At 48.1% G+C, this 26,934-nt stretch overlaps 1 protein-coding gene and 1 non-coding gene across 2 annotated transcripts in view; both read right to left on the bottom strand.

The window, feature by feature from the left end:
* Positions 1 to 26,934, bottom strand: part of LOC126529098 (diacylglycerol lipase-beta-like) — a 63,728-nt gene that overhangs the window by 8,072 nt on the left and 28,722 nt on the right. The window contains exons 2-8 of the mRNA XM_050176699.3: positions 14,688 to 14,822; positions 12,911 to 13,079; positions 9,405 to 9,551; positions 5,660 to 5,856; positions 4,881 to 4,971; positions 2,773 to 2,923; positions 2,049 to 2,280 (exon numbers count right to left, since the gene is read on the bottom strand). Coding sequence (XP_050032656.1) covers positions 2,049 to 2,280; positions 2,773 to 2,923; positions 4,881 to 4,971; positions 5,660 to 5,856; positions 9,405 to 9,551; positions 12,911 to 13,079; positions 14,688 to 14,782 — 1,082 coding nt within the window. The 5' untranslated portion in view covers positions 14,783 to 14,822. The remainder of the gene's footprint in view (positions 1 to 2,048; positions 2,281 to 2,772; positions 2,924 to 4,880; positions 4,972 to 5,659; positions 5,857 to 9,404; positions 9,552 to 12,910; positions 13,080 to 14,687; positions 14,823 to 26,934) is intronic.
* Positions 14,316 to 14,390, bottom strand: TRNAS-GGA (transfer RNA serine (anticodon GGA)). The gene has a single exon. It is a non-coding gene; the product is annotated as a tRNA-Ser (tRNA).

The following is a 26,934-nucleotide window of genomic DNA, read 5'->3' as shown; positions in this document are numbered from 1 at the left end:
ACATTTTTAGCCCGAAGAAGCATCGTAAGCGATAGCAAGTTTTAATGTTACGTTTGAGCTCCTCGCGCGTACTGTTCTATAACGATACGCGGAGGTATGCGTGACATGACGCGAAGCGGTGCGCGAAACTGCTGCTGCGCTGTGGGAACCGCGCCCCGACAGATACCAGACGTGTCACAACTCTGGTGCGACGAGGAACGCCGGCAGACGGCGCTGTGTCGCTCCTCTATGGTGCATGATATAAGGTCTCTATAGATGAAAACGAGTTTCATCCGGGGACCTTAGTGCAGGAGGTGAGACAGAGGAAAAACCGTCGGTGATCGTCAGCGCCCAGAGAAAGTGTTAGATAGATTTAGCTTGACGTTTACTATCCGTGGCGCTCAGAACCAATCTATGCACCTCGGCGTGGCATGCACGCAGCTCCTCAGCAGAAACGCTGGAATGTTTGCGCGCGCAACGCTCTAGCCATTAGCGGAAGCCAGTACGCTGTTCTGGCTCCGGCAGAGCCGATTGAGCAGATCCTGGCGGTGCGTCCACTTGGCTTAGTCATTTCAATGATGACGATGGTAGTAATTTATAGGAGGAAATGGCGCTTAATTCTGCAACCCTTGAGGGAGCAGGGTGCGGCGTCCTCAGGGGAGAGGGACATGGGCACCCAGTCGCCTTGATGCGTCACCATTTGAACAGTCGTGGGAACGTAAACCCGTCCGTCGGCTTGTGTCTTGCTTGTGTACGGTAAAAGAGGGCAGAGGAGGGAAGAGGAGTCCGACGCAGGAGCTAACCGTAAAACCAACTGTAAACCAACCAAACGTAAAATAACTGACGCCCTTAAAAGTAAAAAAAACAGGGGTGGAACTCGCACTCTTATTAGGTGCAAGGGTGGGAGTTATATACTGATTTGCACCCTTTTTTACTTTTAAGGGTGCACATTATTTGACACTGTACGGTAAAAACTAATTCTGACGCATCGCTGTCGTATGAACCCTATTGATCGGCCTCATTTTTGCAGCCAAACGCATTGCGCGTCTCTGGAGCCACTCTGACATTACCCGTGCGTGTCGCGCATGCGCCGTCGATACCAGGACAGCACGGCGGCGGCACGAACGTGCTTCGATTGTCCGTATAATTGCTATCGCAATAAAGCTTCGACAGAAACCATGACAGGACGATTGTCAAAGCAAAGTGAGAGTTTTTTTACGGTACGTAGCCTACTGAGTGAGGTATGCTGCTGCGGACCCTTACCCCCGTATTCAGGAATGCACCTAGACTTGAAGCCGACGCCTGACTTGGTCAAGATAACGCCTGACGTGAACCCGGCAAAAGGAACGCAATGAGCGTGTTGGGCATATTCAGGGCAGGCGTCATCTAGATCAAGTCAAGCATATGGGCTTCGAGTTAAGATGCCTTTCTTAATACGCGGGGGGTAATTTCGGTTACCGCTATGAGGCACGTGGGTGTTGTGGCGTTGCACTGCCTTGTCAAACATGAAAACCCATTACAAATCTCGCGAACACACATTATGCACCAGGATGGCCCCACCAAGACATCAAATTTGATAACACGGTCTCCGTAATCGGCTCAGTTACTCGGCCAGACACTACCGTCCACGCAACATGCAAAGCAACTGGAAAAGCCAAATAAATCTGCGTTTTCTTAAAGGACAATAGAAACACGCTGGACTGGCGTTGACTTTCAACCGGTACGGTGTCATCTCTTAGGCAACGAAAGGCCCGCGGTCTTGCATTGTGTAGAGTACTTCGGTGCGGCAGCATGACGGGTGCAGCAACTTCGGACGGTACACGCGGCAGTTGCCAAGGTGCCCCGTAGGTACTTCCACGCTCCAACGCTTGGCGGCGAACAGTGTTACAACGGACTTTACAGGTCTATTGTGCGACTATAAAGCGAATGTGCTAGTTGCAAACGCCTGATGGGATCAGGCACCGTTGTGGAAACTTCGACCACCGCGATTACGTTATTCTGTGTGGTTGAAACGCACCGGTATACTCTCAAATTGTTCAATATGTCTGGTGCAACACGTGGTCGTGTACCTGATTCCAGCCCACAGGTCGCAGAAACCCGTCAAGAGGTGCGAGGCCATGTACGCGGGCCAGCCGTAGATGCCCCAGGCGAACTTGAGGTAGTACAACGCCTGCTCGGGGTTCATCCACGCGTGCGGTCCCGTTGTGGTCGCGCCGGCCACCGGACATGGTGCTGCTGGTGCTGGCGCCGCTGCTGCACCAGGTGGTACGCCATTGCTGCAAGGAGCCTTGTCCACCGGCGCTGCACACGGGGAGCGGAATGGCGACCAGTGTTCTTACATGCCAGTTCGAAAACGCAACTTCAGACTTTTCTCTCTCTCTCTGTGTGTATGTGTGGTCATTAACTGGCTGAAGCAGGCCACAAAGTTCGTAACCAATACAGTGGGCCTCCGAGACGGGGAGGTGCGCGCGTGCTCAGTTCTCGGAGGTCCTGCTTCATATACATCGCTAGCAAAAGAGTGCTCGAAGTGGTTCTCATTGACCCGTCTTCTAACCTAATCCGTCCTCAACACAAGAGCCCACTCGTCTACCGACTCACTCGACTGAACAAAGTGCAGTCTGATAATGTCCACCTACCCCCCCCCCCCCCTACAGGGGTCTTGTACCTCAACCCTTTAACATAAATGACTTTTAATCACTATTCTAGAGCCACATTCCCAGCGAGATATTCAGATTCATGTTTCAGGCAGCGGTGCCAGGGCGCACTCTCAAGCGCGCGCATGCGCGAACTCACCGGAGGAAGAATAGTCAGTGGTGCAGTAGGGCACCATCATGCCCTCTCGCGACTCCTCGGACGTGGAGCCCATGCGCGCCAGCTGGCGGCGTTGCTTCTTCCGCAGAAGAACCAGCGCCGAGAACATGTCCGATGGCGTGACGTCCACGTCCTGCGGGGCATGTAGGTTTGGGTTGGTTCGCTGCACTGTAAACCGATTTACGTCTTTAAGGATTCTTAATGGTGCATAGCGGTCTATAACTCACTTGGCAGAGTGTATAAGCGCGACTGTACGAGGACGTAGAAAGGAACAGATACACAGACACAGCGCTTCACTTTCAACTATAGAATTTTATTTTCACACGCATCAATAAATATATACCGTACGAGCGGAAAAATACGTAACAGCAAAAAAGAACATTCAGTGGTAAATTTCGATAAGCCTTACACGTGTGCAAGGCATGAGGGAAACATGTACTGCAGTGGCCACGAAGATGGACAGAGGAATCGTACCTCCTTTTCAGATAGCGATACCGAAGGCTTGCTTACACACTTTTCCTCTAATTTTGCAATCTCGTAGGCCTCCACAATCTTCCTCGTCATCCTGCTGTGAGCGCTATTCAGAATGGAAGTGCTTTCAAATATGGGCTTGCAGGCCCATCTCGGCAGTGAATAGCCAAATGACCTGAGATTACCCTCGTGACGTTATATAGATGCTCTTTTAATTTAATTTAATTTAATTTATTTCAACGCTGTCAACGGGCCCTTTGGAACTGAGCTTGTATATATAGTCTCATCCCACTGCCTTACTGTGATCATCATATTCGCCGAATCTCTCTGTTTTTCCTCTTCGAGGGGAAGGGTAGCAGGCCGGAGGATATCGCCTAAGGCCGACCTATCTGCGTTTCTTCACTAAGTTATCTGTCTCGACGTCAGCGCCATCATACATGGTGCACGAGGAGGAGGGAGGATCCGTACGCCAAAGCAAGGCGTTTATCAAAACGGGCAAAATTATTGCGAAGCATAGAAAGCTCTCAGCAAGGTCATGCAAAGTCATTTTCAGTATTTGGGTTCGCCTTAAAAAATCACATTCCTGCTTATAAATCCGGCAAAATAATGCAACAGTCTCAAACTAGGCCTAATAATGTCTATAATATATAAAAATCCTGAGAATATATGCAGTATTTAATGAAGAAAATTGAAAACGACATTCGATTTCCTGGTTTTGTGAGGAGCTTGAAGTGTTAGGCAAACTGAGAAGTTTGAAAATAGCCTATCAGTATATCTATGTAGTAAGGGTTCATTTAAGGTGAGTCACCTGACCATGCCATAGTTGAGGGTGGGAGGGGGGATAGTCCTGAGTAAAGCCCCTTAAACTTCGTAAAGCAGCGGCCCGCTTTGAAGAATGCCGCCTCCTCCTCGCGCGCTCTAGCCGAGGCCGACGACGCGTCACTATTGGCCTAATAGCATCACGTGGGCCCTCGCGCCGTGCATCAGTGCCATTTTTGCTCGAAAAGCGTATACGCAGTGGCGAGGAGCGCTTGTTGGCGCCGTTGCTACTCTCGAGCAGTGTAGGCGGCGCCACGGTCGAAGAGGGAGCGTGAAAGAGAGGAGAAACAAGGAGGAATGAAGGCGGAGGAGGAGAGTGTCGCTACTTTACGAAATTTAAGGGGTTTTAGTCTTGAGTTCTCTGGGCACATAGGCCACATCACTCGCAACGAAGTACGACGCTCCGCCCCCTACACGAGTGAGAGGCGCAGCTACCGGGCAACTGGCGCGCGCCCATTGGTGGAAAGATTGGACACCGCGGGCGCCGCTCTCCACGGCTGCTCCCGCCTCTAGGAGCAGGAGCAGCTCGACCAGTTTGACGTGCCTCGACCAAAGAAGCAGGAGCATTGCTTCTACGACATGCCCGCGGATAGGCAGCGCTACCCCGATCTAACGGAAGAAAAGCCAGAACGTGTAGCTCGCAAACGCGCAAACAAGGAGCCACTGTAAATAACGCTTCGCACCATGACAATTCTCGTCAAATAATTTTCCAGCAGTAATGTCTTTTTCTCCGTTATCCTTGGCTCTATATAAGAACCTATACGATGTGACAGTGTACGTATACGTTCTGTGGTGCTCACCTCATAGAAGAGTGTCGTGTATTCGGCCATGTGCTCGTAAGCCTCCGTGCTGTCTTCCGTGTCGCTCGCGCAGCAGAAGAATCGGCGCAGCCTGCGGGGAAAAGCGAGAGGGCGAGTTTTTTTTTTTTTTTTTTACTTCTTGCACGTTCCCGCAGTTTGTTCTCTAGCCTATACTGCAGTAGCCCATCGGCCCATCGAAGAGTCAGCATGCCAGCCCGAATGGACGGGACAAGAAAGGGCCCACATGCGCGACGTAAACGGACCATATAGCTACGCTTACCTGAACCCGACCAAGCCGGTCCAGTCGCGTCTTTTTTCGGGCCGAAAATTGGTCGACGGGTTCGTGTAAACGCTATAGCGGGCCGGGCGGGCGAGAGCGACGAGGCGGGTTCTGTCAACCCGCCTGCGAGGAGTGGCTCGACTCGCTAATAAAACCACTCGACAGCCATATTAAAAAAGTATACTTAAAAAAAAAGCGCATGATACCCCATAAATCCAATATCCAATAATTCCATATGACATATGAAAACATATTGGTTCTTACATATGATCGTGTATATATGTTTCATAGGGGAGCATTGCATTTGTGTGTGTGTGTGTTTTAGATAGGGTGAAATGCAGGTAAGTGCTGTCGGTTAGAGCTCGACTGATGACCAGACCATGGCTCGCACCTAGTTCATACAAACGAAGCTTATATGTCACGTGCCGGCCAGATAACCATTACTTCTTTTTGTGTAACTGTATAGTATATACCACGTCCTTGTCGAGTGCGCGCGCACCTGGCAAACCACAGGCGTCTTCGTCGGCGGTGCCCTTTCTCCGAGGGTTCCAAGAAGAACCTTTGGACGTCGCGGCTGACCTGCACCTCCCCGAGGTCCCGGAAGGGGTTGTGCTTAAGCGATCCGGCCGGGTCGTACAGAGCGTAAACACACAGCAGGAGCACCAGCAGGAAGCACCAGGCCACGATCGCCAGCGTCTGCGGGACGCGTGAGGGAGGTTGGTGTAAGCAAAACAATCAGAAGAAAGGGAAGGAGGACTTCATACAGTCACAGTTGAGTGAAATAAGGGGTCTAGGCTATGGGGTCCGGCTACAGAAGCGAAATAGAGCTGTAAGGCGGGGCTATAGATAACGCGGACACGACGAGTGAATCGAAAGTATACACGTGCTTTCGATTTACTGTCGCACTTTATTTTCGCCTCTCTTTCTGCGTTGTTTTCTCTTTTTTTTTTGCTTGCACTATTCTACGGTGCAAAAGAACCAAATGCATTTTGCGCCGTTCCTACTCCACATACTGTATTTCAGGGTGAACAAGGGGAAGGCAGGAGATGGAAATTAACGACGATGAGCAAAACGAGAACAAGGTGAAAGCAGGAGCCAATGTTTCGACAGGTGGACTTGTCTTCTTCAAGGCCTTGAAGAAGACAACTCCACTTGTCGAAACGTTTGCTCCTGCTTTCGCCTTGTTCTCGTTTTGCTCACATAGTGTATTTGCAAGATAAAATAAAATATACTCAGTCAGCGCTGTCGTTTCGTCGTCGTCGTCGTCGTTATCGTTATGATTAACCCATTTTATGTCCAAAGCAGGACGTGAAGCCCTCACCCAACTAATTTCTAATTATCCCTGTCAATTGGGTCACCCGGCTGTGTTCTGTGCTTGAAAATTTTCCTAATCACATCACCTCATCCTTGTGCGCACTGAGCTGCGTATCCCTTACCTTGGCGTCCGTTCAGTTACACTGACAGACAACCCGTTCTCTCCCCTACGCATTTCATCGCCTGTCCAAGTCCACTTTTTCCTCTGTATCTCAGCTGTAGGTTATGTCAGCCCTTGCCAACAGACACCTACAAACGCTCCAATAACAAAGGGAGTCACTGGCAGCCCCTTTTGCGGGAGTAAATGACTGTCCCACATCTAGCTCCCTTTACGAGTCTTATTACTCTCCTACAGGTTATACGTTCAGTCCGTTCGTTTCTAAGCAGAGTAATAACACTCCGCTGGGGAGTATACGAAAACACTGGAGGATGTAATCAGTTGTGCGGTGCACAGAGTTACTCTCGCAAAAGGAGCTGCCAGTGACTCTCTCTACCGTTCTCACTGCTCGTTAATTTATCACCGCGTTAAGCGGCAGCGGCGAAGACAACAGTGAAAGAGGAGCGGGCAGCTGCCTGGCGCAGGAAGAGGTGGCGATGACTGCTGGACGTTTACGCAGTTTACACGGAAGTGGCCATTCTACACCAGATGGCTCACGGCTGCCGTCATCATAACAGACCAGCGATGCCTGGTGGAGCATATTCAGGCATGCGCGGCGGTCCGCATTGGAGAGTCTCCGCATTTAGGGGCTCTTGACGCATCCACCATTATTTAGGTTCAGGAAAACAGTCCGTCCTTCTGGACGGACCGTCTGTCTCTCTGTCCCGGTCGATCTATCCCTGGATCCATCTCAATCGAACAATCGAAGGATCCATCTATTTATTACTCAATTAGATCAGCCGCTTCTGGCCATCTAAATTTCTCTGAAAGGATGCTCTCCGTGCGTTACCAGCCCAATATTTTTTTCCCTGTCGAATCGCTGCATGCTTTACGGCGTGAATGCCCTCTATAGCACAGCGCCGCTGTAGTTGCAGGTGAACTCAGCGCAGGTTCAGATTCAGTAAGGCAGCCAGGGATTGCTCGGATAGTTGAGGCACCTACGCCAAACAGGAATGTCGATCGTCAGAGCCAATTAGTGTTATAGACAAATAGCTTTGCAAACCACATCCTCGTGATACACGGCGAAGTGAATGTCGAGCGAGTGACAAACCCCAGAGTCACAGGTGTGGGTCCGGATGCTCCGTAGACAATGGAGGCGAGACGAGAGGCAGCGGCGCGTGATCGCCGGGAAGTGATGACGAAACGCGGATCAAGGTCAGCCGAGAAGTGGGAGAAGAAACGCAAATCGGGAAGTACGTCGTTGCGTCACAATCGCATATCTACGCATCTTGGAGGGTCGCCTGTTGCAGGAGTTGGCCCCCGTATACGTGCCCTCTTATTGTATAGGCTTATCGTGGCGACCTTTACGGAGGCTGTGCTTCCAGTACTCGCCGTCTAGCATGCTAAATAGACAGCTAGGCGGACAGCGGTCATCTTATTAGGTCTGGTTTCAATTCTGACGAAGCCGGTAGAAAAAGGGCTTTGAGAAGACAGCATCGAAGTCGAAAATCATTCAGGCTGCTTTGATCTTCAAACAAGATGACGGCTGAGCAGAAGGCTTGGAAGCTGGACGAGAAAGTCGCTGGTGCGCATGAACGCGTAATCGGGATTTCTTGTGAGCTTAATCTAAGCCACATTGTGCTATTCGTAGGCTCGCACGAAGACAGCTTACGAAGGCAAGAGTGGCAGTTTCTTCATTTCGGGAATAAGCGTATAATTTACTCATACGAGACTTGGCTCAATGTTCCTCGTTAGTGTAAACGTTCAAGTAGAGGCAACAGGCGCGCTGTTCTTTCGATTTTTTTTTTGTTAATGTTCATCACGGCCGTAAGTTCAAATCGATCGATAGGAAGTTTACGGAAGGTATTTAAGCGGAACTACGACAGGCCAGAGGTCGAACTGTATGCGTGCCGTGACTCGCGGCTCGAAATTTCTACAAGTAGGCTGCATGGGCATCAGCGGACCACTAAAAAAAAGCGCATACAGTTGGCGTCAGAAGTTTGCGGAGCGTGGGATGTGAGAAAATACTTAATATCGTCGCAGCCTATAGCTTGGCATAGTACTCTGTTTTACAGCGTGTACATGTGTTTCGGGGGAACAACATATAACTGTTCCACACGTTTACTGGCTTCAGTCACCAATTGCTTGAAAACTGAACGTTCCCTCAGATTGCGCTTCCTTGAACGCTTGAGGTTGACCGTAAGTTCTAGCTGCATTGGTTCATTTATACTGACGAGCGCGGAAGTCTTAACGAAGACAACAGTGCCTGCGGGAGGTACCCTACGTCGACAGCGTTCTTACGCTGTCTTAGGTTCATTCGTTGAAGTCCGTCCAGTACACATTGTATCTCCGTATACATACACCAGTAAGGATTACTGGCGCTTGCGTACAATCGACAATGCACGACACTAATCGTGACGAGCGCACAATGTCATAAGGCACCTCGATCGCTATAAATTTTTAGGCAAGAAACGTTCGAGAAATTTGAGATACCTTACGGTAGTGTCTTGCGCCCATAGCGACAACTTGATAGCGGATCCGGTGACAAACACACTGGTTATTTTAAAAAAAAGTTGAGCAATGAATGACGCGTGGGAATGTGAATCTCATCGCTATTAAACCCAGTTTCGACATTCATTCTGCATTTTAATGAAAAATGAACTGTCAATTTCCCCTGCGATTTTCGTTCATTTTTGTTTGTTAGTTCCTGCATGGACGCAGGAAATGAAGAGCCCTGTACTGCACTGTGTAGTGTGCACAGTTTAGAAACCTTTCCTTTTTTTTTCACGCAGCGGCGTGTTCTGGAAGCAAGCGTATATATAGATTGCCGTACCTCCAACTGCTGCCAGAGGTCCAGCGGCACGCAGGAATCCCTGTAGAAGAAGACCTTGGCCGTGCCCAGGGCGTGCCACACTATCTCGGCGAGCAGCATGAAGCTCCTCGCGTACAACACCGGAACCTGCGCCCTCCGCATGCTGCTCTGCAGTTGTAGGAAAGCGAAACGAGATGCAATAAGCGTCGACGAACATTCGATAGAAAAGGTACTGGTCTCAAGGTTACAGAAGGAGGCGCGTGTTGCCTCGATAACGTATGCGTTAGTTTTGCCAATGCTTTTTCAGATCTCCCATTTGCGGTTGGTCGCTCGCCAGGATATACATCGCAAGTGCATAAGGAACACTCTTGAGAAATTTTGCGAACAATACCAGGCGGTGGAGTGAAAGAGGCTGTAATGATGGAAAGGCGGAGAAGGTCGGCTTGCAGAGGACATAAGGACGTATGCTTCCGACTGTCTACTCTTCGCTGAAGCAGGGGCAACGAGGAGGCAGAGGAGGCAGGGAATGATAAGGGCGTGCATAAAAAGATGAAGGAGGTGATGATGAAGATGGTGATGCTGCTGCTGAAGATGATGATGAAACGAATGCATCATGTCACTCGCATACGTACCTGAGCTGAACAAGTAGCAGTGATTCTGGCTGATAGAGACTAACCACCATTGTCTCCATTGGCGCTAAATGCAGTCACATCTCATATGTTCTATGTAGCGTGCTTATCTGTGCACATATGATCTGTCACAACCGCATCCCAGCCTTACAGTCTTTCGCACTCCATGAAAGCTGCAGTTGAATTGAATTCTGAGGCTTTACGTGCCAAAATCACTTTATGATTATGAGGCACACCGTAGTGGGAGACTCCGGAAATTCGTATCACCTGGGTTTCCTTAAGAGGAAGCTTTCGGCTCGGGTGCTCCTATCTAAATACATGCAAAAGGAGAATTCATTTTTCTCAACAACCACTGCACCAAATTTGACGAGGTTTGTTGCATTTAAAAGAAAAACTCAAACTCTAGTGACTGTTAATTTCGAATTTTCAATTTACGTTGTAAATGATTTATTAAAAATTGACGAAAATCAAAAGTTTTTAATAACGAAACTATCAAGTTTACAACTCTGTAACTCAGCAACGAAAAATGATAAACCAATTCTGTGAATCGCATCTGATAGTACATTTAAAGCGGACAAAATTGATATGTTACACATGAACCTAAAGAATTTAGGTAATATGGACATGCAGCTTTTGCACAACCCTTGTAAACAACGTAACAAATTCAAGTAAGATCTAAAATGACATATCGAATTTGTCCGCTTTGAATGGTCTAATGGATGCCGTTTATAGAAACGCGATATCTGTTCTTGATGCAGAGCTATGAATCTGCAAACTTTGGGCTTCTATATTTTTCAAGCTTTCGGGTTTTGTAAGATCTTTTAAACAATATTCAGAACCTAAATCGAAATTCTGCTTCCAATAGTCACTGTAATTTACCTTTCCCTCTCAAATGCAACAAATTTCATTAAAATCGGCCCAGGGGTTATCTCATAAAAACATTTTTTGCGTTTGACGTGTATTAAAGCGAAAGCTTTACTGGCCGCGAACTTGCGATTTCGCCGTGGCGGTGCTCCGAGGAGGCCTTGACGTCACAACGCGCGCCTCGCCGCAGATATTTCTCTCTCTCTCTCGCTCCCTAGTCACTACTGCGCATGCGCCACTAGTAGCACCGAGCCACAGGGGTTCCGCCGCCACCGTTTGGTATGACGTCACACCGCGTTCCTCGTCGTTGCGCTCGCCTCCGCTCGCTTCGCCAGTTGCATCGCATGCCTGATAACATGTCGGAGGATTGAAAAGGAAAGCTCGCGTGCGCCGCAACCATAGTTGAGGCGGCAGTATGGACGGCGACGATGCTGATAAGCAGGAGGAGGCCTGGAATCGACATCGGAACGCGATGAAGAGGAAACGAATCGCCCAGGAAACAGACGAACAGCGCGCCGAACGACTGGCTAAACGCCGTAACCTAGCCGGACAACCAGACTAACCTTGACTTGCAATCAAGATTACCCAAGGCTAACCATGCTATGCCTTAGCTTTCGCTATGTATATCCTAGCATAGCCGAGCTAAGCCACTGTCATTTTTTTTAATAGGCCGCATTGCAGTTGGGCCCCAGCTAAAGATTCCTCTTAACGTGCACCTATATCTAAGCACACGGGTGTGTTCGCATTTCGCCCCCATCGAAATGAGGCCGCCGTGGCGTCAGCAAATTGGGACGTAGTGAAGTGGATACGCATCATCATCATCATCGTCGTCGTCGTCGTCGTCGTCGCCGCCGCCGTTGTTTACTTTCTTTTGCGCAAAAGTAGTCCCGATCGTCTAAGACTTCGGCCATGTTCATGTCCGGCCATGATTGGCCGGTAAGCCCTCGGGAGGTGTGCTGATCATGGCGCCGGTGCTCGCAAGCCTATAGCTCGATCGCGCTTTTATTGAGATAGCAATTGTAAGGACACTCCAGGTGAATTTCCGCCGTCGCCGTGAGGTTCTGCACGAAGTCCGAGTGAAATAAGATCGCGCTGTAGGTGCGAAGGAAAGCGTGCGAAGGTGGGCTGAGAAGGGTGGTACACTGTAAAATAATTTACACCATTAAAAGTGAAAAAGGGTGTACATGTGTCTATAACTCACACACTTAGGGTATCAGTTATATAGACCACACCCTATGGGTGCGAGTTATAGACACATTTACACCCTTTTTTAGTTTTAATGGTGTAAATTATTTTACAGTTTAACTCGATGCGCGCCGTCTATTCGCTCGTCTAGTGCGGTGCGCGCAGGGGGGGGGGGGGGGGGGGCAGGTGAGCGCGCGTCTCCTCTTTTATCCCGACTGTTGCTACGCACGGCGCGGTTTCGCGCGCCCTATCTTCTTGGAGTAATCTGTGGTGGGAGCAATGCATGGTGGGCAAGTGAGAACGTCCGGTGGCTTCGTTTGCGCTCTATTCGAACCTCCTTGGTTCTCGTGTGCTTATAGCACGGGAAGTCGCGTAATCTAAGGCTTCGGAGACGCGTTGAAACTAGAGAGGCGCAGCACGAAGCGTTCGCTCGCCGCTGATGCCGCTCTCCATAGCGCCCGGGTTGTGACAGCGAGTGTCCGCAGTCATCGAGTGAGATGTGTCTATGTTTGCCCGTACGTGTGCTACAATGCTTGTTTGTTTAACTATAGTAGGCGAATGTTAACTCTAATTTAAACGGCCGATAAACCTACGACCCTTACTCCGTGTAGTCGTCTAAGTTCTTCGCCTTCCGGGCGAAACTGCAACTTTTCTGTTGTCGTTGTCTTCTCGAAGACTGCGCATGCGATTATGCCACGGATAAAACAGCATATATATACAGGTGAAATTTCAATGCTAGAATGATTACTTGTTTGTTTAATTCGTCACTTGCCGATTTCATGTTGCATGCAAGCATCATCGGGCAGCAGAGGACACACGTGAGCCGCAAAGACAGAGGTCCTCGCTCACCGCGACGATGCCTCCCCGGCTGGCGATGGCGGCGAGCGCGAGGTCCGAGCCGATGACCAGCAGGCAGAAGACCTGTGCGCCGAGCTGGTAGGCGAACGCGAGCCAGTCGGAGTCGCCGCACAGCCACAGGGGTCGATGCTCCCAGAGGAGCAGGCCGGATGCCACCAGCCTGCAGCGAGATGATGATGATGATGATAGCAACTTTATTGTACCGCCTGATAAGGAGGCCCCTGCTCCCCGTCCCTGGCACACAGGACTTGGGGACGGGGGCCGGAACCTCCGCGATGAGAAGGAAGAGATGGTGTGCGCGTGACGTCACCGCGTTCAGATTCCGGGCTTACATGCGTACAGTATAGCGTGTGCGGAACAACGATCTATAGATTTGCACTTATTTGACAAAACGGATATTCAGTATTTGCGGAAAAAATTGTGACGTGAAACGTCGCCACCAATTGCTACGATTGGGTGGATGTCTCATTTTCCATTTATTAAACGCCCAAGCTATATACTCCACGACGTTCTAAGGACAAGTGGCAATAAGCTACGACACCTTGTGAACCGATTTACGCTCTTAAAGTTCCTTAAGGGTGCAAACCGATCTATAACTTACGCCCTTAAGGGTTCAAATCAGTTTGCATTGTCGCAGCGAAGCTCTCCCATTAACTTATCAGCAATAATTTATTTCGCTCTATTTCTCTCCTAGCTTTATGAGCTGCAGCTGTAAGGCGCCTGTAGATTGAAGCTGGCCTTTTAATTAATTACATTCAGGGGATTTACATGCGCAATCCACAATCTAATTATGAGGCACGCCGTAGTGGTGGACTGCGGATTAATTTCGACCATCTGGGGTTCCTTAATGTGCACCTAAATGTATGTACAGGAGTGGTGTTTCTTTCTTTCTTGCATTTCGCTTTCGCCTAAATGAGGCCGCCGCGGTCGGGGTCGAGCCCGCGACCTTGACCTCAACATTGCAGCGCCCTTTTCACTCAGCTACCGTTGCGGGCTAGCTGAATCCCAGCTGCAAGCACTTGCCTATACGGTGAACGGCGAACGAAGCCGACCGAATCTCTGCGCTGCAGCCATTCTCGTTTACACGTATACACATCGGCATGTGCATGAACGAATACCCTCCTAGCAGTCCTGCGTACGTGTCTTAACTCTATATGGCCATTCAGTCCTTCTACCTGTGCCGTTTACACCAGTCCAATGTTATCCTAACGTATACCTTTTTTTTTTTTGCCAATAACTATGCTTGTGGTTGACGTAGTAGTTCTGCGGAAACCCGGAAGGTGGAGAGAAGTAATGAATAAAGGAAAAATCAGACATCCACCCGTTCGTAGCAATTGCTACAAAGGAAACCCATACGGGTTCCTCGAAAGAAAAGCCTCAGAGTTGAAGAAAAATTCGTCCTGGTCCGGGACTCGAACCCGGGACCACCGCCTTTCCGGGGCAGCCGCTCTACCATCTGAGCTAACCAGGCGGCTAGCAGATGGCAGGGCGAAGTCGAATTTGTCGACAACACGAAGCAAAGGCGAGTGTTTGACGTAGAAGTTCTACGGAAACCCGCAAGGTTTCCCTTTAACCCTTTAACTATGCTTGTGAAATCACCGTGCCGACGAAGCGCGCCGTATGTAATCGTGAGTCCTCAGAAATATTTTCTTTTCTCGCCCTCGGGAACTGTTCGTTCTATGTCATGTCTCGAATACACGTGACGACAGTCAGCGCAAAATAAATTATATATATATATATATATATATTAAATAAAGTGCGGACTCACCATCCTAACCTGCAGATGGCTTCCAGGAGTGGTGGCAGGTGCAGGTCGTCGTTCGCGATTATCCACCGCCGCCGGAAGAGCACAATGCTCGGCATGGCGAGTCTTCTCTGCTGTATGCGCTTAACCAAGCCGAACCTGCACACCAGAATGAAGAAATGCCTTGCAGACACTTTCCGTTGGTAGACCTTGACGTCTATATAGGCTAAATGTGGTATGCGAGAGCTACTGTGGCAGCGCTTCGCGGTTTGTGCCGAGAGAAATATATTTAAGCCGCGCGTGCATTAGATTAAGCTGTGGCCGCGTTAGATTAAGTGGCCGTGTGACTTTAGGCGGGAAAAAGAAACACTAGTTCGGCGTCTCTTTCCAAGCCGTTGGCTTCTATAGCGCCGTGCCCAGTGTGCTACCCGCTGGCTACGCCACTGGATTGGAGGGACTGAAGCACGAGATATATGGGCCACCACATCCTGCAGCTTCAAACCTCTCAAGTGCCGAGTCCCGCCGCTGAAAAACGATACGTTTGCGTCTTCCGTAAGCCAATAACGCGTTTCATATTCGCGACGGCGCTGTTGTAGGAGCACGTGATGTTACGACTAAGGAGAGTTGAGAAGCGCTGTATGTATGTATGTATGTATGTATGTATGTATGTATGTATGTATGTATGTATGTATGTATGTATGTATGTGTGCATGTGTGTATGTATGTATGTATGTATGTATGTATGTATGTATGTATGTATGTATGTATGTATGTATGTATGTGTATATATGCATGTATGTATGTATGTATGTATGTCCGTGTGTGTATGTATGTATGTATGTATGTATGTATGTATGTATGTATGTATGTATGTATGTATGTATGTATGTATGTTATGAGCGTCCCCTTTGGAACGGGGCGGTGGGTTGCGCCACCAAGCTCTTGCTATTATTCTGCCTAATGTCCTACCTAGGTTAAAAAAGAAAAAGAAAGAAAAAAATTCACTATGAACTCCCACAACCAAATTTTCTGATCCCCTATTGCGAACTTTGCTTTTTTACGTCTCCGTTTTTTGTCGTTTCGCTACTTTTCTTCCTCCAATCTTCCAATCGGCTCTTACTAATCTCTATATTGCGGACATGTTTACTTTTCCCCTGCTCTCGCTGAACCCAAGGGCTTCAAGGAGGCCAGTGCTGCATAAATCGAACGCTGGGCAGACGCCTTCACATTCTAATAAAACATGCTCCATCGTTTGCCTAGGTTTACCGCAGCAAGCACATGCTTCTTGTTCCTTCTTATATCTCGCTTTATAGGTGCGTGTTCTAAGGCATCCCGATCTCGCTTCGAAAAGTAATGAGCTTCCCTTTGAGTTATCATAAATTGTTTTTTTCCTGATTTCGTTTTTTTTTTCCCTCTTAAGTAGTTACTCATGGAAGGTTTCTTTTCCATTGCCGAAACCCATGAGATTATTTCAGCCTCTCTGACTTTCAGTTTGACGTTCTTGTTGCTGTGTTGCCCACCCTACAGGCCGCGTACTTGCTGGTGAGCTTCCTAGTTCTTTTCCTCCAACGTGAATCAATGTTTTTCCTGTACAGATACCTCAACACTCTCCCTAGAAGCATGTGTTCACCAGCGCCCTCTATAGACGAGCTGTCGAGCGCGGTGTGACCAAGGTGCGGCGTCGATGCCATTACATATACAGTGGAGGAGAACAAAAAAAAATTAAGAAACTCGAATGGCGGGCAATTACCTCTGAAGGCAAGATTAACAAACGGCTTTTCAACAGTTAATTACTCGCCTAAAATTATAGCTCAAAGTGACATCACCTTGTTTTAGCGTGTGTGCGCGTACGTGCGTGTGACAAAGGCTGGTATACGGGCTAGTGCCCTTGCTGACGTCACCGTAGCTCCGCTCGCAGCGCCGCCATCGGCCTCGATGATGCGAGGCCAATGGAGGCTCAAGAAGCGAGCTTCACCGACATTGCCGTGCCGTAAAATAGGTATTATAACGCTTACAGCGATAGCCGGCTGCAGAGAATGTGACTATAGAAGGTCACCAAGCGTGTCGCGTTTAAGAAACTTGGCCGTCAGCGGCCGTAGCGCGACATTATACGGAAGTGCCGGTATATGGGCGTTGCTGCACTCGACACTGCGCGTCGACCGTTTTTTTTTTTTTTTATGCGCACTGTGCACGTTTAAATATGCCTCCACGTGCGCAAGGTCAAGCGCTCGGGAAAGACCTCGAGGCATGGGAGGCGCTTTGTATTCTATACTGTCCTCGCTGGGCAATGCAATGCGGTGGGCCCCAAAAACGCAAGGACTAGTATACCCGGCGATCTCTGTATACGTCGTAACTTCTGGATTCTTGGACGCAGAATGCCGTGGCTTCGTCGTAGGGCAAGAGATTGCTTTTTTTTTTTTTTGCGATGTCTAGAGGCCACATAATTGCCCGACGGTCAAGTGAGACAATGAACGTCTGCACTTTATTTATAAAGTACGACAAGGTCCTTGTGCGCGATGCGCGAGTCATCGGTGTCGTCCTGGACAACCACTATATAGCGCTGCCTTGTGGCTCGAAGTTGCGCATTCTGTGAAATCCGTGACGTCAGTGTGGGCGCTATAGGGCGGGAGCTTAACGACGGCGTCGCCCCACATCTTTCTTTCTTTCTGACGTCACTTAAGTCTTACACCATACTTACACCTTACTCCTCCTCTCTCGGTATGAGCGTCATTTTTGGCGATTACAAAAAACGTAATTGCTGTTTTCTGTGTGCGTTTTTTTTGTGTGTTTCTCGTGCAAATGCAAACCTAATTACCATATTTTTGGATGTCGCTGGACCGTGCCCGAGAAAAAAAAAAGACCTCGGAGGGGAAGCGAGCGAAGGCTTTAACACCTCTGTGAACCGGCACTGCCAGCAACATACGAGGACCAGAAGCAAGGTCGCGGTGGAAACTCGTACATCTTTGACTGTTCCTGATTCCCAGATGTGGAACGTCCGCGCATGCTAAAGACGGAACTATCTTTTTAACATGACAAAAGCAGTTCTCCGAAAGCCCGCAAGGTGGAGCAAGGTTCGCGAAAGGGGAAAAAAATATTATCATCCACCCGAGTGTAGAGCTGCGAAGAAAGTTGCCCCATAAGGATTCCTCAGAAAGCATCCTCAGACCAGTAAGATTTTTCTTTGTTTTTTCTTCAGCCGCGAAGGTTATTTATTTTTTCTGAGAGAGCCCTATGGGGAGTTTCATTTGTAGTTTCGCGGTACACTGTAAAATAATTTACATCCTATAAAGTAAATAACGGCGTAAATCAGTATATACTCCCCTTTCTCGCACCCTTTTTGGATGTAAGGCTATGAGTTGTGTATTGATTTACACCCTTAATAACTCGGGGTACTTAAATTTAGGTGGACGTAAAGAACCCAAGGTGGGCAACAGTAATCCGGGGTCCTGCTTACAGCGTGCCTAATACTTGCATTGCAGTTAATTTTGGCACGCACAACCCCGGCATCTATACCTAACTTAGTTTAAACAGGCGAACCTGGACTGCAGGACGCCGTCCGTCCAGGGCGAAAGATTGGCCTGCTCGTTTATTCAATAAAGTTTACTACTACTACTACTACTAGTACTACTACTTCTACTACAGCTACTACTGCTACTACTACTACTACTATACTACTACTACTACTACTACTACTACTACTACTACTGCTACTACTACTACTACTACTACTACGACGACGACTACTACTACTACGACTGCTATTACAAATACTACTACTACTGCCACGATGACTACTACTACTACTACGACTACGACGACTACTACTACAAATACTGCTACTACTACTACTACTACTACTACTACTACTACTACTACTACTGCTACTACTACTACTGCCACGACGACTACTACTACTACGACGACGACTACTACTACGACTACTACTGCTACTACTACTACTACTGCTACTACTACTACTACTACTACTACTACTACTACTACTACTACTACTACTACTACTACTACTAGCCTGTTTCAATATCCAGACGACCCCCCGGGGCTTGGAGCACCGAGGCACGGAGGCCACAGGTGCAGTGCGCTCTTGTGGGCTGAGCTTGTACTTAATTATTAGGCTGTCACCGAGTACATGTGGTAAAAGACAAAGGCTCACGACAAGTGAATTACCGAATTTTCGACGAACCTTGGTAGAGCGAGTGGACTCGCCAGTGCAACGAGTGGCTTCTAACGGTCCTTCATCTAAACTGCTGAGGATTAGTATAAACCCCGTGAAGACGCCAGCATGAGCTAAAGATCGTATCTGGAAATTCTTGCTTAGAGGCTCGCTCCTCGACTAACGCTTAAGTGCGTGTATGTATGTATGTATGTATGTATGTATGTATGTATGTATGTATGTATGTATGTATGTATGTATGTATGTATGTATGTATGTATGTATGTATGTATGTATGTATGTATGTATGTATGTATGTGCGTGTGCAATCGGGCGCGTTTGTGTATGCTGGGTTGTGCTGACGCGAGTGCTTGTTGTGGTCTCTGTGTCTATTTGTCCATGCATTCGAGTGTGTGCTGCACTTGTGCGTTTGGGCTTCGTTTTCTGGTGTACGTACCAACTACGCCGCTACCCGCCCCCCTTCCCCGGGCCTCCATTTTCTTCTCACACGCATATCTACGTATATATACTCACAGAACTGAGTCAAAGAAAGTCTTGCGCAACTATGCCGCCGCGCGGTTAAACTCCAAATGAAATCACCGCTTACACGCTGCGGCAGCTCGAGCCGCGCTGGCAAAGGTAGGCAAGCAAACAACGCAAGCGTTCTCTAGCTCACGCGAGGAAGAAAGACAATGGTACCGGGCCATTAGGAGAGCAGCGATTGCGGCGGCTCAACGATGCGTGCTCGGTGGTGATGGCGAGATCTCGGCGAGCTTGCACGAGGGAGAGGAGGAAGAAGTGGAGAGGGGGACGGGGCGGAAATTGGCGGCAACCGCCGCCGCCAAGCGTTTCGTTTATATGCATTCCAAGGTCGGAACGCCAAATCTGGGCTTTCTTATTTTTCAGCGAGAGAAGCTGTATAATACACTTCCCGAAAGAAAAAAAAAAGAAAAGTGGCAGGCTTTTTTTACAATCCAGTTCTAAGGGTCATTTTCCCTGCACTGACATGGGAGTCAATTTCAGTGAAAGGGACACCAAAAACGAACGTCAAGTTCCGTGCCCTCCTCAGACCCAGGTGTCCACCCCGCGGACGACGACATTGAGCCTTTCCAAAAGTAAACCGGAAGCGATAAGCTAAAGTGTACTGGTGGAACGTAAATCCACACGCAGTTGACAGTATACGTACATATGCCAAACGTGTAATTATATACCACTGGTTTTAGAACATATCGATACCTTGTGCGACACGTACCGTTACATGGTCACCGGCGGCGAGAGAAAGAAAATGAACGTACCGTACTATGCATTTCAAATGCCGCCAGTTAACGCGCGAAAACCAGGATGAAAGTGAACGCAGCGGACCGCTGTGTGGTGTTAAATCTGTACGTTTGTGTTCAGGCAAGCAAAAGACGCATTTATCTGATCAAACTCTTTGTCGACATACATGGAGGCTCTAATATGTGAGCCTCTGCCCGTAGGATGTCATCAAGGAAGTAGTTCTTTTTTTTCTTTCAGGTTCGTAAAAGATCGCTCAACAATAAGAACTGATTATAGAGTTTATTGTGCCACTAGGATTTTGTTAGCTCAGAAGAGGATACTGTAACACCTTTACTGGGAAACAGCCCAGTATAATCGAACAGGGACGAAGTGCAGCATAATGATGACAGACGCATAGCATCCTGCGCTACAGCAATTGCCATGACTGCAAACAGGCCTTCTTAAGTGCGAGATCATTTCTACCTGACAACAGATCGACGCTTCCACGACATAAATAGTCAAATCGCGCTTCTAGCACGTAAAAAGCCCGTAAGTCGATTCGAGCCCACGCTACCAAGTTCTGTTTCCTAGCAGCGTCTAACGCTTCGCAGCAGCGTGCGCTACATTATACCACCTTCATGACCGGCCCAGGTCAAACGGGCTTTCAACATTTCTTAGCCGGCATGTCATTGCCATTGTCGTTTTAATATAGACCACATGACATATACATATATACTGCAGGACCATTGAAGAGCACATGAACTGCTCACCATATATATATATATATATATATATATGTGTGTGTGTGTGTGTGTGTGCGTGCGTGCGCGTTTTGCACACGGCCTCCGAGATTCGCATCGAGCAGTGTGCCCACACCACGCTCCAGAGGACGCCACAGGCGCGTCTCCGTTGCACGCCTTGAGAATCGGAAACTATAGAAGGCACTCGCCACCGCCGGCCGCTCCAGCAATGTTCCGCCGAGACTTCCGGAGATCGCTTGGCATACGGTCTACTTAGAATGTGGAACGGCCGAAAGAAAATTAGCTCCGTCGTTATACTGCAAGGAACTGCGACAAAATTACTTGGAACGTGTGAGATGAGACCGTGCGCGAGCTTAGCATACGCCTCAGCTGGTCAAGGTGCGGGCGCGTGCTTAACGACCGTTCGTCGGGCGCATCTTTCCGCGAGGCGAGCTCAGTAAGCCCAACCGCCAGCCCTGGATAGCCAATGACCGGCAACCGACTGCCGGTAATGACTGCCACCTGCTGTAACAGCACAGCCTTACACCGCCAACGCCAGCAAAAAATATCACACAAATGTCGAACTTCGATAAGCCTGCCAGACAGCTCTACCTCGTCCTCAAAGCAAGCGCGACCGACTTACTCGAGCATCTTCGCTTTCTACGGCAGCGAAGTGGAACGACAGGCGGGCACCGCGAGTTATTTGCGCCCACAACCAAACAGCAGGCGAGAGAGTGCGATCGGCCACTTAATCGCAACATATTTTTTTTTTTTTTTGTGCACGCGCACGCAAATACACATTAGTGTGCGCTGCAAGTAATCAGTAGATCATTCCCAAGTTGTCCGACCAGCACAGGCGAACAGAATGACGCGGTCGGTAGAGACAACCGTGGTCGGAGGCGATTGCAAACAGAAATTTCCTTGGCGCGCAATTGCACACACATACGCCTATTCCGGAACGAGGGTGATCGTATACGCAACTAACGACAACAGACGCATGGCCGTAACAGGAACGGTAAAAGTAAAAGCAGACGACATCGGGCTGCTACATTCGTCGCATTAAGCCGGTAATCTTGTATACGTATATGTAAGAGTGCAATGCAGAGGAAACGGATACACATGAAAGGTATATGCTAAACTGTCTCTGCAGCTTTAACCACAGTTCCGAAATAGTGGCCATCTGAGCCATATATCATGGGGCCGCCGTGGCCACTGCATACAAGCGAGAGAACGTCGATCAAAAGGCAGCTCAATGCCGGGCGCTGTATACGTCACGTGAACTAGACTTCTTCTGCGTAACGAATTACACGTAGTTAATTACTCGTAATCAATAACGTTTTTATTAAATATAACGATTACGTTGTTTACTCGGTAGCGCTCACTGTAATTCAATCGCTTTTTTTTCGGTAATCAATTAGTTGTAATCACTTACTTTATTGACGAAACAAACTGTAACAGGCGAGGCAGCTTTGAGAACCTTGATTTCGCTAGAACTCTGTACAGTATGGAACACCAAGGATTGCGACCCGCAGCAGCTTCGCGAATGCTCATTTTCAGACAGGGCAAAACGCGCAGGTGATCCGTATTTGTTTCCTCGTTTCCTCGCATGTCTCGATATAGCGAAGGTCACTTAAGACGTCAATGCCAGGACGTCACGTATGCACGGACGATCTTTTTTTTTTTCGCCTTTGTCGTTAGCCCGACCGTGGAGCGTCTTCTCCGATTCCCAGCTACAACGAAGCTATAGCGCTGTGCTTCACAGAGGACCCAGATGCTGAGTAATCAACAATCTTACGCGCAAGATCCGTATATATATATATATATATATATATATATATATATATATATATATATATATATAGGGGGGTTTCTTCAAAGTTTGGCACGCAGGACCCGACGTAACATATGCAGGAAAGAGACGACGAACTTTCTGGAAGGCTTATTTACTAAACGTTTTCGGCTGATGGGCCAGCCTTGGTGGACGAGACTGTACTCTAACGAAGGCTGGTCCACCACGCAGCCGAAAACGTTTAGAAAATAAGTCTTCCAGAAAGTTCGTCGTCTCTTTCCTGCATATATATATATCAAACACCGCTATAGAGCACATCGAACAAACTGGATAACCTCCCTGTATTTCCCTGTCTTTCTCTTCCTCGAGCGAGTTTTCAGCGTCACTGTTGATGTATACTGAGAGTGTTTGCACGTAAATAACTTACTTCCTTCAAAACAGAGCCGGTCTCGAAGGTTTTTGATACCACCTTGATTTATGGCAGCGTAAAGACGCGGTTAATGATTCAGTCACTATACCGTGCATGGAGCGTCATCGCACGCCTGTAGCACAACGTAAACGAGAGGCGAAGCCCGAATAATTTTTTTTAAAACAGTTGTTAGGGCAGGTAGGCAATGTATGAGGGGCTGCAGGGGACGCACTGAATGTGCCGGGCCAGCCCGTGGTTCTTCGCTCTGTATCAATACAATGTTTATAAAAGTTCGGAGGAAAGTAGTGTACAAGTAATCGATTGGCTTTTGAGTAATTACTTACTTTCCTGGGGACAGTAATTGCAACTGTAACCACTTATATTTTTTTTTTCAAATTAAGTAATTATAAACGCAATCGGTTACTTTCTTTCCTCAACATGCCCAACTCTGATGTGAACCAATATGGCGGCGCCCACGGGTATATGGCGCTGTTTAAAAGGTCTGCAAGACGTTGTCGATGATGACGTCGCCGTCACACTCCGAGTTTCTCTCCCTTGCGCGCCCAATCCATCGGCAGGTCGTATAAACCGGCGCAGCGATCGGCCGCAGCATATAATGAATGAATGAATGAATGAATGAATGAATGAATGAATGAATGAATGAATGAATGAATGAATGAATGAATGAATGAATGAATGAATCCTGCTGACACCGCGCTCGCGCGCCCTGTATACCGGTCGTCTTGCTGCTGTCATTACACACACACACCCTCTCGCGTCCATACACATATGGCTGCTCGCCTTACGCGTGGCCTCCGCGATCAGCTCCAACGGCGCGCCGCCGGAGCTGATCGCGGAGGCCACGCCTTACGCAAACACGTTGGTCCATATGGGTATAACGCTTTGCGGGAGCCCAAGCGATGCCGCGTGTAGCTTGCGGCGTGCTTCCACCGTTGACTGTATACTACATACGGCAGTTGCGTGCCGACCGAGTCTGCCCCAGCTGATTAGAATTTCGGAGGGCCGCGAACCCTTGCAGCCCGCAATCCGACGTGTCGGGCACGTGTCGGCCTCGCGACTTTATTTTTTGCATAATTGTTAGCGCGCGCGAGATGGCGCGATCTCGCAAGGAGAGAGGCACGAACAAGTCACGTATAGTTATAGTTGGTCGAGTCCGACATACGCTCACACCTGTACCCGTATGCACAGCGCGTGCGCGCAGAAATCGACAGACTGGAGAACGTCGTGTCGTCTTTATCATGTATAGTGTCCGGTCTGTCTTTGCTCGCACTGTAGGCAAAGTTACAAAGAACACAAACGCACGCCTTTAAAGATTGCGTAAGCTGAGCTTCTGCTGCTGCTTTGTGCGAAAAGGAGCTGACGCTTCCTTCTAAACCACCGCCACTGCGATATAGCGACATGAGAAGCGGCATCTGTTCACGGGTTTTCTTGTGTTGTTCCGGAGATCAGTATTAAAAGCCTGTCTAGCCGGTAAAACAAACGTTTTGTCGAAAGTGCAACAGCACGGTGCATGTGTCTTCTTTGTGCCTCTCTTCGTCACGTTTGTCCACTTTTCTCTCTTAACGATGATGACCGATGAGCGAGCCGCACTCGAAATGCTACCCGCGAGCTTGACAAGTTGTGCTTGGGAAGTTGAGATTGGTAATTTGACCTTGCGAAGGCGGTTGGAAGCGCCAGACCGAACTGCAGCCTCATTATTCAACCCTGTCTGGTCCCGTTATTCCTGCAGGAATCGTAGCACATACAAAGATAGATGGTGTTCTTACGGAAGAGAAAGGAGGAGATGTTGGGCCGGAAGAGCCTGCCTCCAGCATGCTGCTTGCTCCGCACTAGATCAAAGGGGAGAGACAGGTAAAGGGCGAAGCCGAGCCATAATGCTTTACAAATAGGCATGTTCGAATGGCGAAACGTCTGAATCGAATCGCGTACGAATTATTCGAAAGAAACGACGTCCGAAGATCGAATCGAATAACGAATAGTTTCTCATTTCTAGAGAAAGTTAAATATGAAGTTCGCGCATGGTACGTTTGGCAAAACAAAAAGGTAAGACTTACATACGTTATTCGGCGCATGCATGTAATACTGTTCGCGATTGGACGTCGAAATAACTGAGGCGCTTGCAAATGATGGATTACTGCTTTCAGTTGTCTGAAACACAACAGCAAAGTCAGTTTAATGAAACCCGGGCACTGCGGGTCATCAGATGTACGTGCAGTGCGGTGTTCGGTTAAGGAGAGAAGTTTGACCCTACAGCGGCCGCACGTTCTTTTAAAAGGATGAAACATGACGAGACTAGCCAAATCGCACACTCCTGCAGGAAAAAGATTAAAATCCGTGTCGTCACACGGACGTATACGGGAGCTGAGGTTCTGGCACGACATTCAAGAAAGAAAAGTTTGACCTCGTTTCTCATTCTTCTTTTCGCCCCCGCTTAGTACGAATTTTTATGTCAGTATAGAACTAGGAATTACAAAAGGTGTATTACAGAAGGAGGTCCCGTAGTTGGAAACAGGATTGGGACCTTCCGGGCATGATAACGGTAATCGTTTAAGTAAAACAACGTGCAGTGACAAGACGTGAAATCAGTAAATACATTTATTTATTTATTTATTTATTTATTTATTTATTTATTTATTTATTTGATACTGTCAACCCCGTTCTTGGGGTCGTATTAACATAATCGTATTAACTTTACCAATAAACGAAGGATGGAAATGCAAATTACAGCTTCAAATTGATAAATCCTTAGCACTAACAAATTTAAAAGGCAGAACAATTCAACACCGTGAAAGTAACACTGAATTCCATGATTGGAAAGAAAGACTAAACAAAAGAAAACAAAAGAACAAAGGAAACAAAAGACAACGCAACGGTGTTAGAAGTTTAAGGTTAGTTTGAGGCAGCTAAAAGAAAATAACCTTTAATCTGCCTTTTCCCCCGAGGCGAATGAAAGTCGAGTTTCGAAGTGAAACTTCCCCGGTCTAAATTTATCCCTCTTTAACGATAAGTGTCCCGTTAAAAGCGCGTCAATACGGTGCGCTTGTCAGGCAACCTTGAGTTCGCATGCACGCTTGAGGGGCTTTACTCTCAATTTTACTCTAAACGCATCTCTCTCTCTCTCTCTCTCTCTCTCTCTCTCTCTGCAACAGGGTCGCCTGGAGCCACGTCGGGATCCATGCTTGGAGCCATACCGGTAGCCGTTGGGTGCGACCGTATACGGCGCGTTCTCGTGTCGGAATAAAGCACAATAACAGCATTTGCATGCCCTCCGCCTGCCATACGTCTTTATCGCACGGCCGTGTCTGTATGTGTATAACTCGACTTCTGTGTTCACAATGCCATTATTCTTCGTCCGCGGTGTTTCCTCTCGAGCTTCCGTCCCGTTTATGTCTATAACCCATTGTTTGTACGCATGCCGTCTTGTGTTCTCCTAGCACGTCCGAGACGTCTATCTCTGCGCCAGCGACGAGGACCTTACGGCCCTTTGTGGCGGGCCGTAAGGTCTTCGTATGCATCGGCAGCTCGCGGGGACACGCCGACGCAAGCACTTCGCTGAAGTGACAAGCAAACCATGGTTTTTCACGTTGACATAGCCGCTATTATTAATTATTTATTTATTTATTTATTTATTTATTTATTTATTTATTTATTTATTTATTACCCCATGGTGCATCATGTAAATATATTCCTTCGTCCTAGTCTGTCCTCTCTGTGTTGGCTGCTCATTTAATTGTATGTATGTATGTATGTTTGTATGTATGTATTATGTATGTATGTATGTATGTATGTATGTATGTATGTATGTATGTATGTAGGAAAGGGGATGACCAACAAGCTAATTCTTAAATTTAATTGGCCAACTAACCAGTAGTATTAGCAAAGTT

Source organism: Dermacentor andersoni, chromosome 8, assembly GCF_023375885.2.
Source record: "Dermacentor andersoni chromosome 8, qqDerAnde1_hic_scaffold, whole genome shotgun sequence".
Lineage (NCBI taxonomy): Eukaryota > Metazoa > Arthropoda > Arachnida > Ixodida > Ixodidae > Dermacentor > Dermacentor andersoni.
Note: the sequence above shows the minus strand (reverse complement) of the source record. Positions and strands in the feature narration are given on the sequence as shown.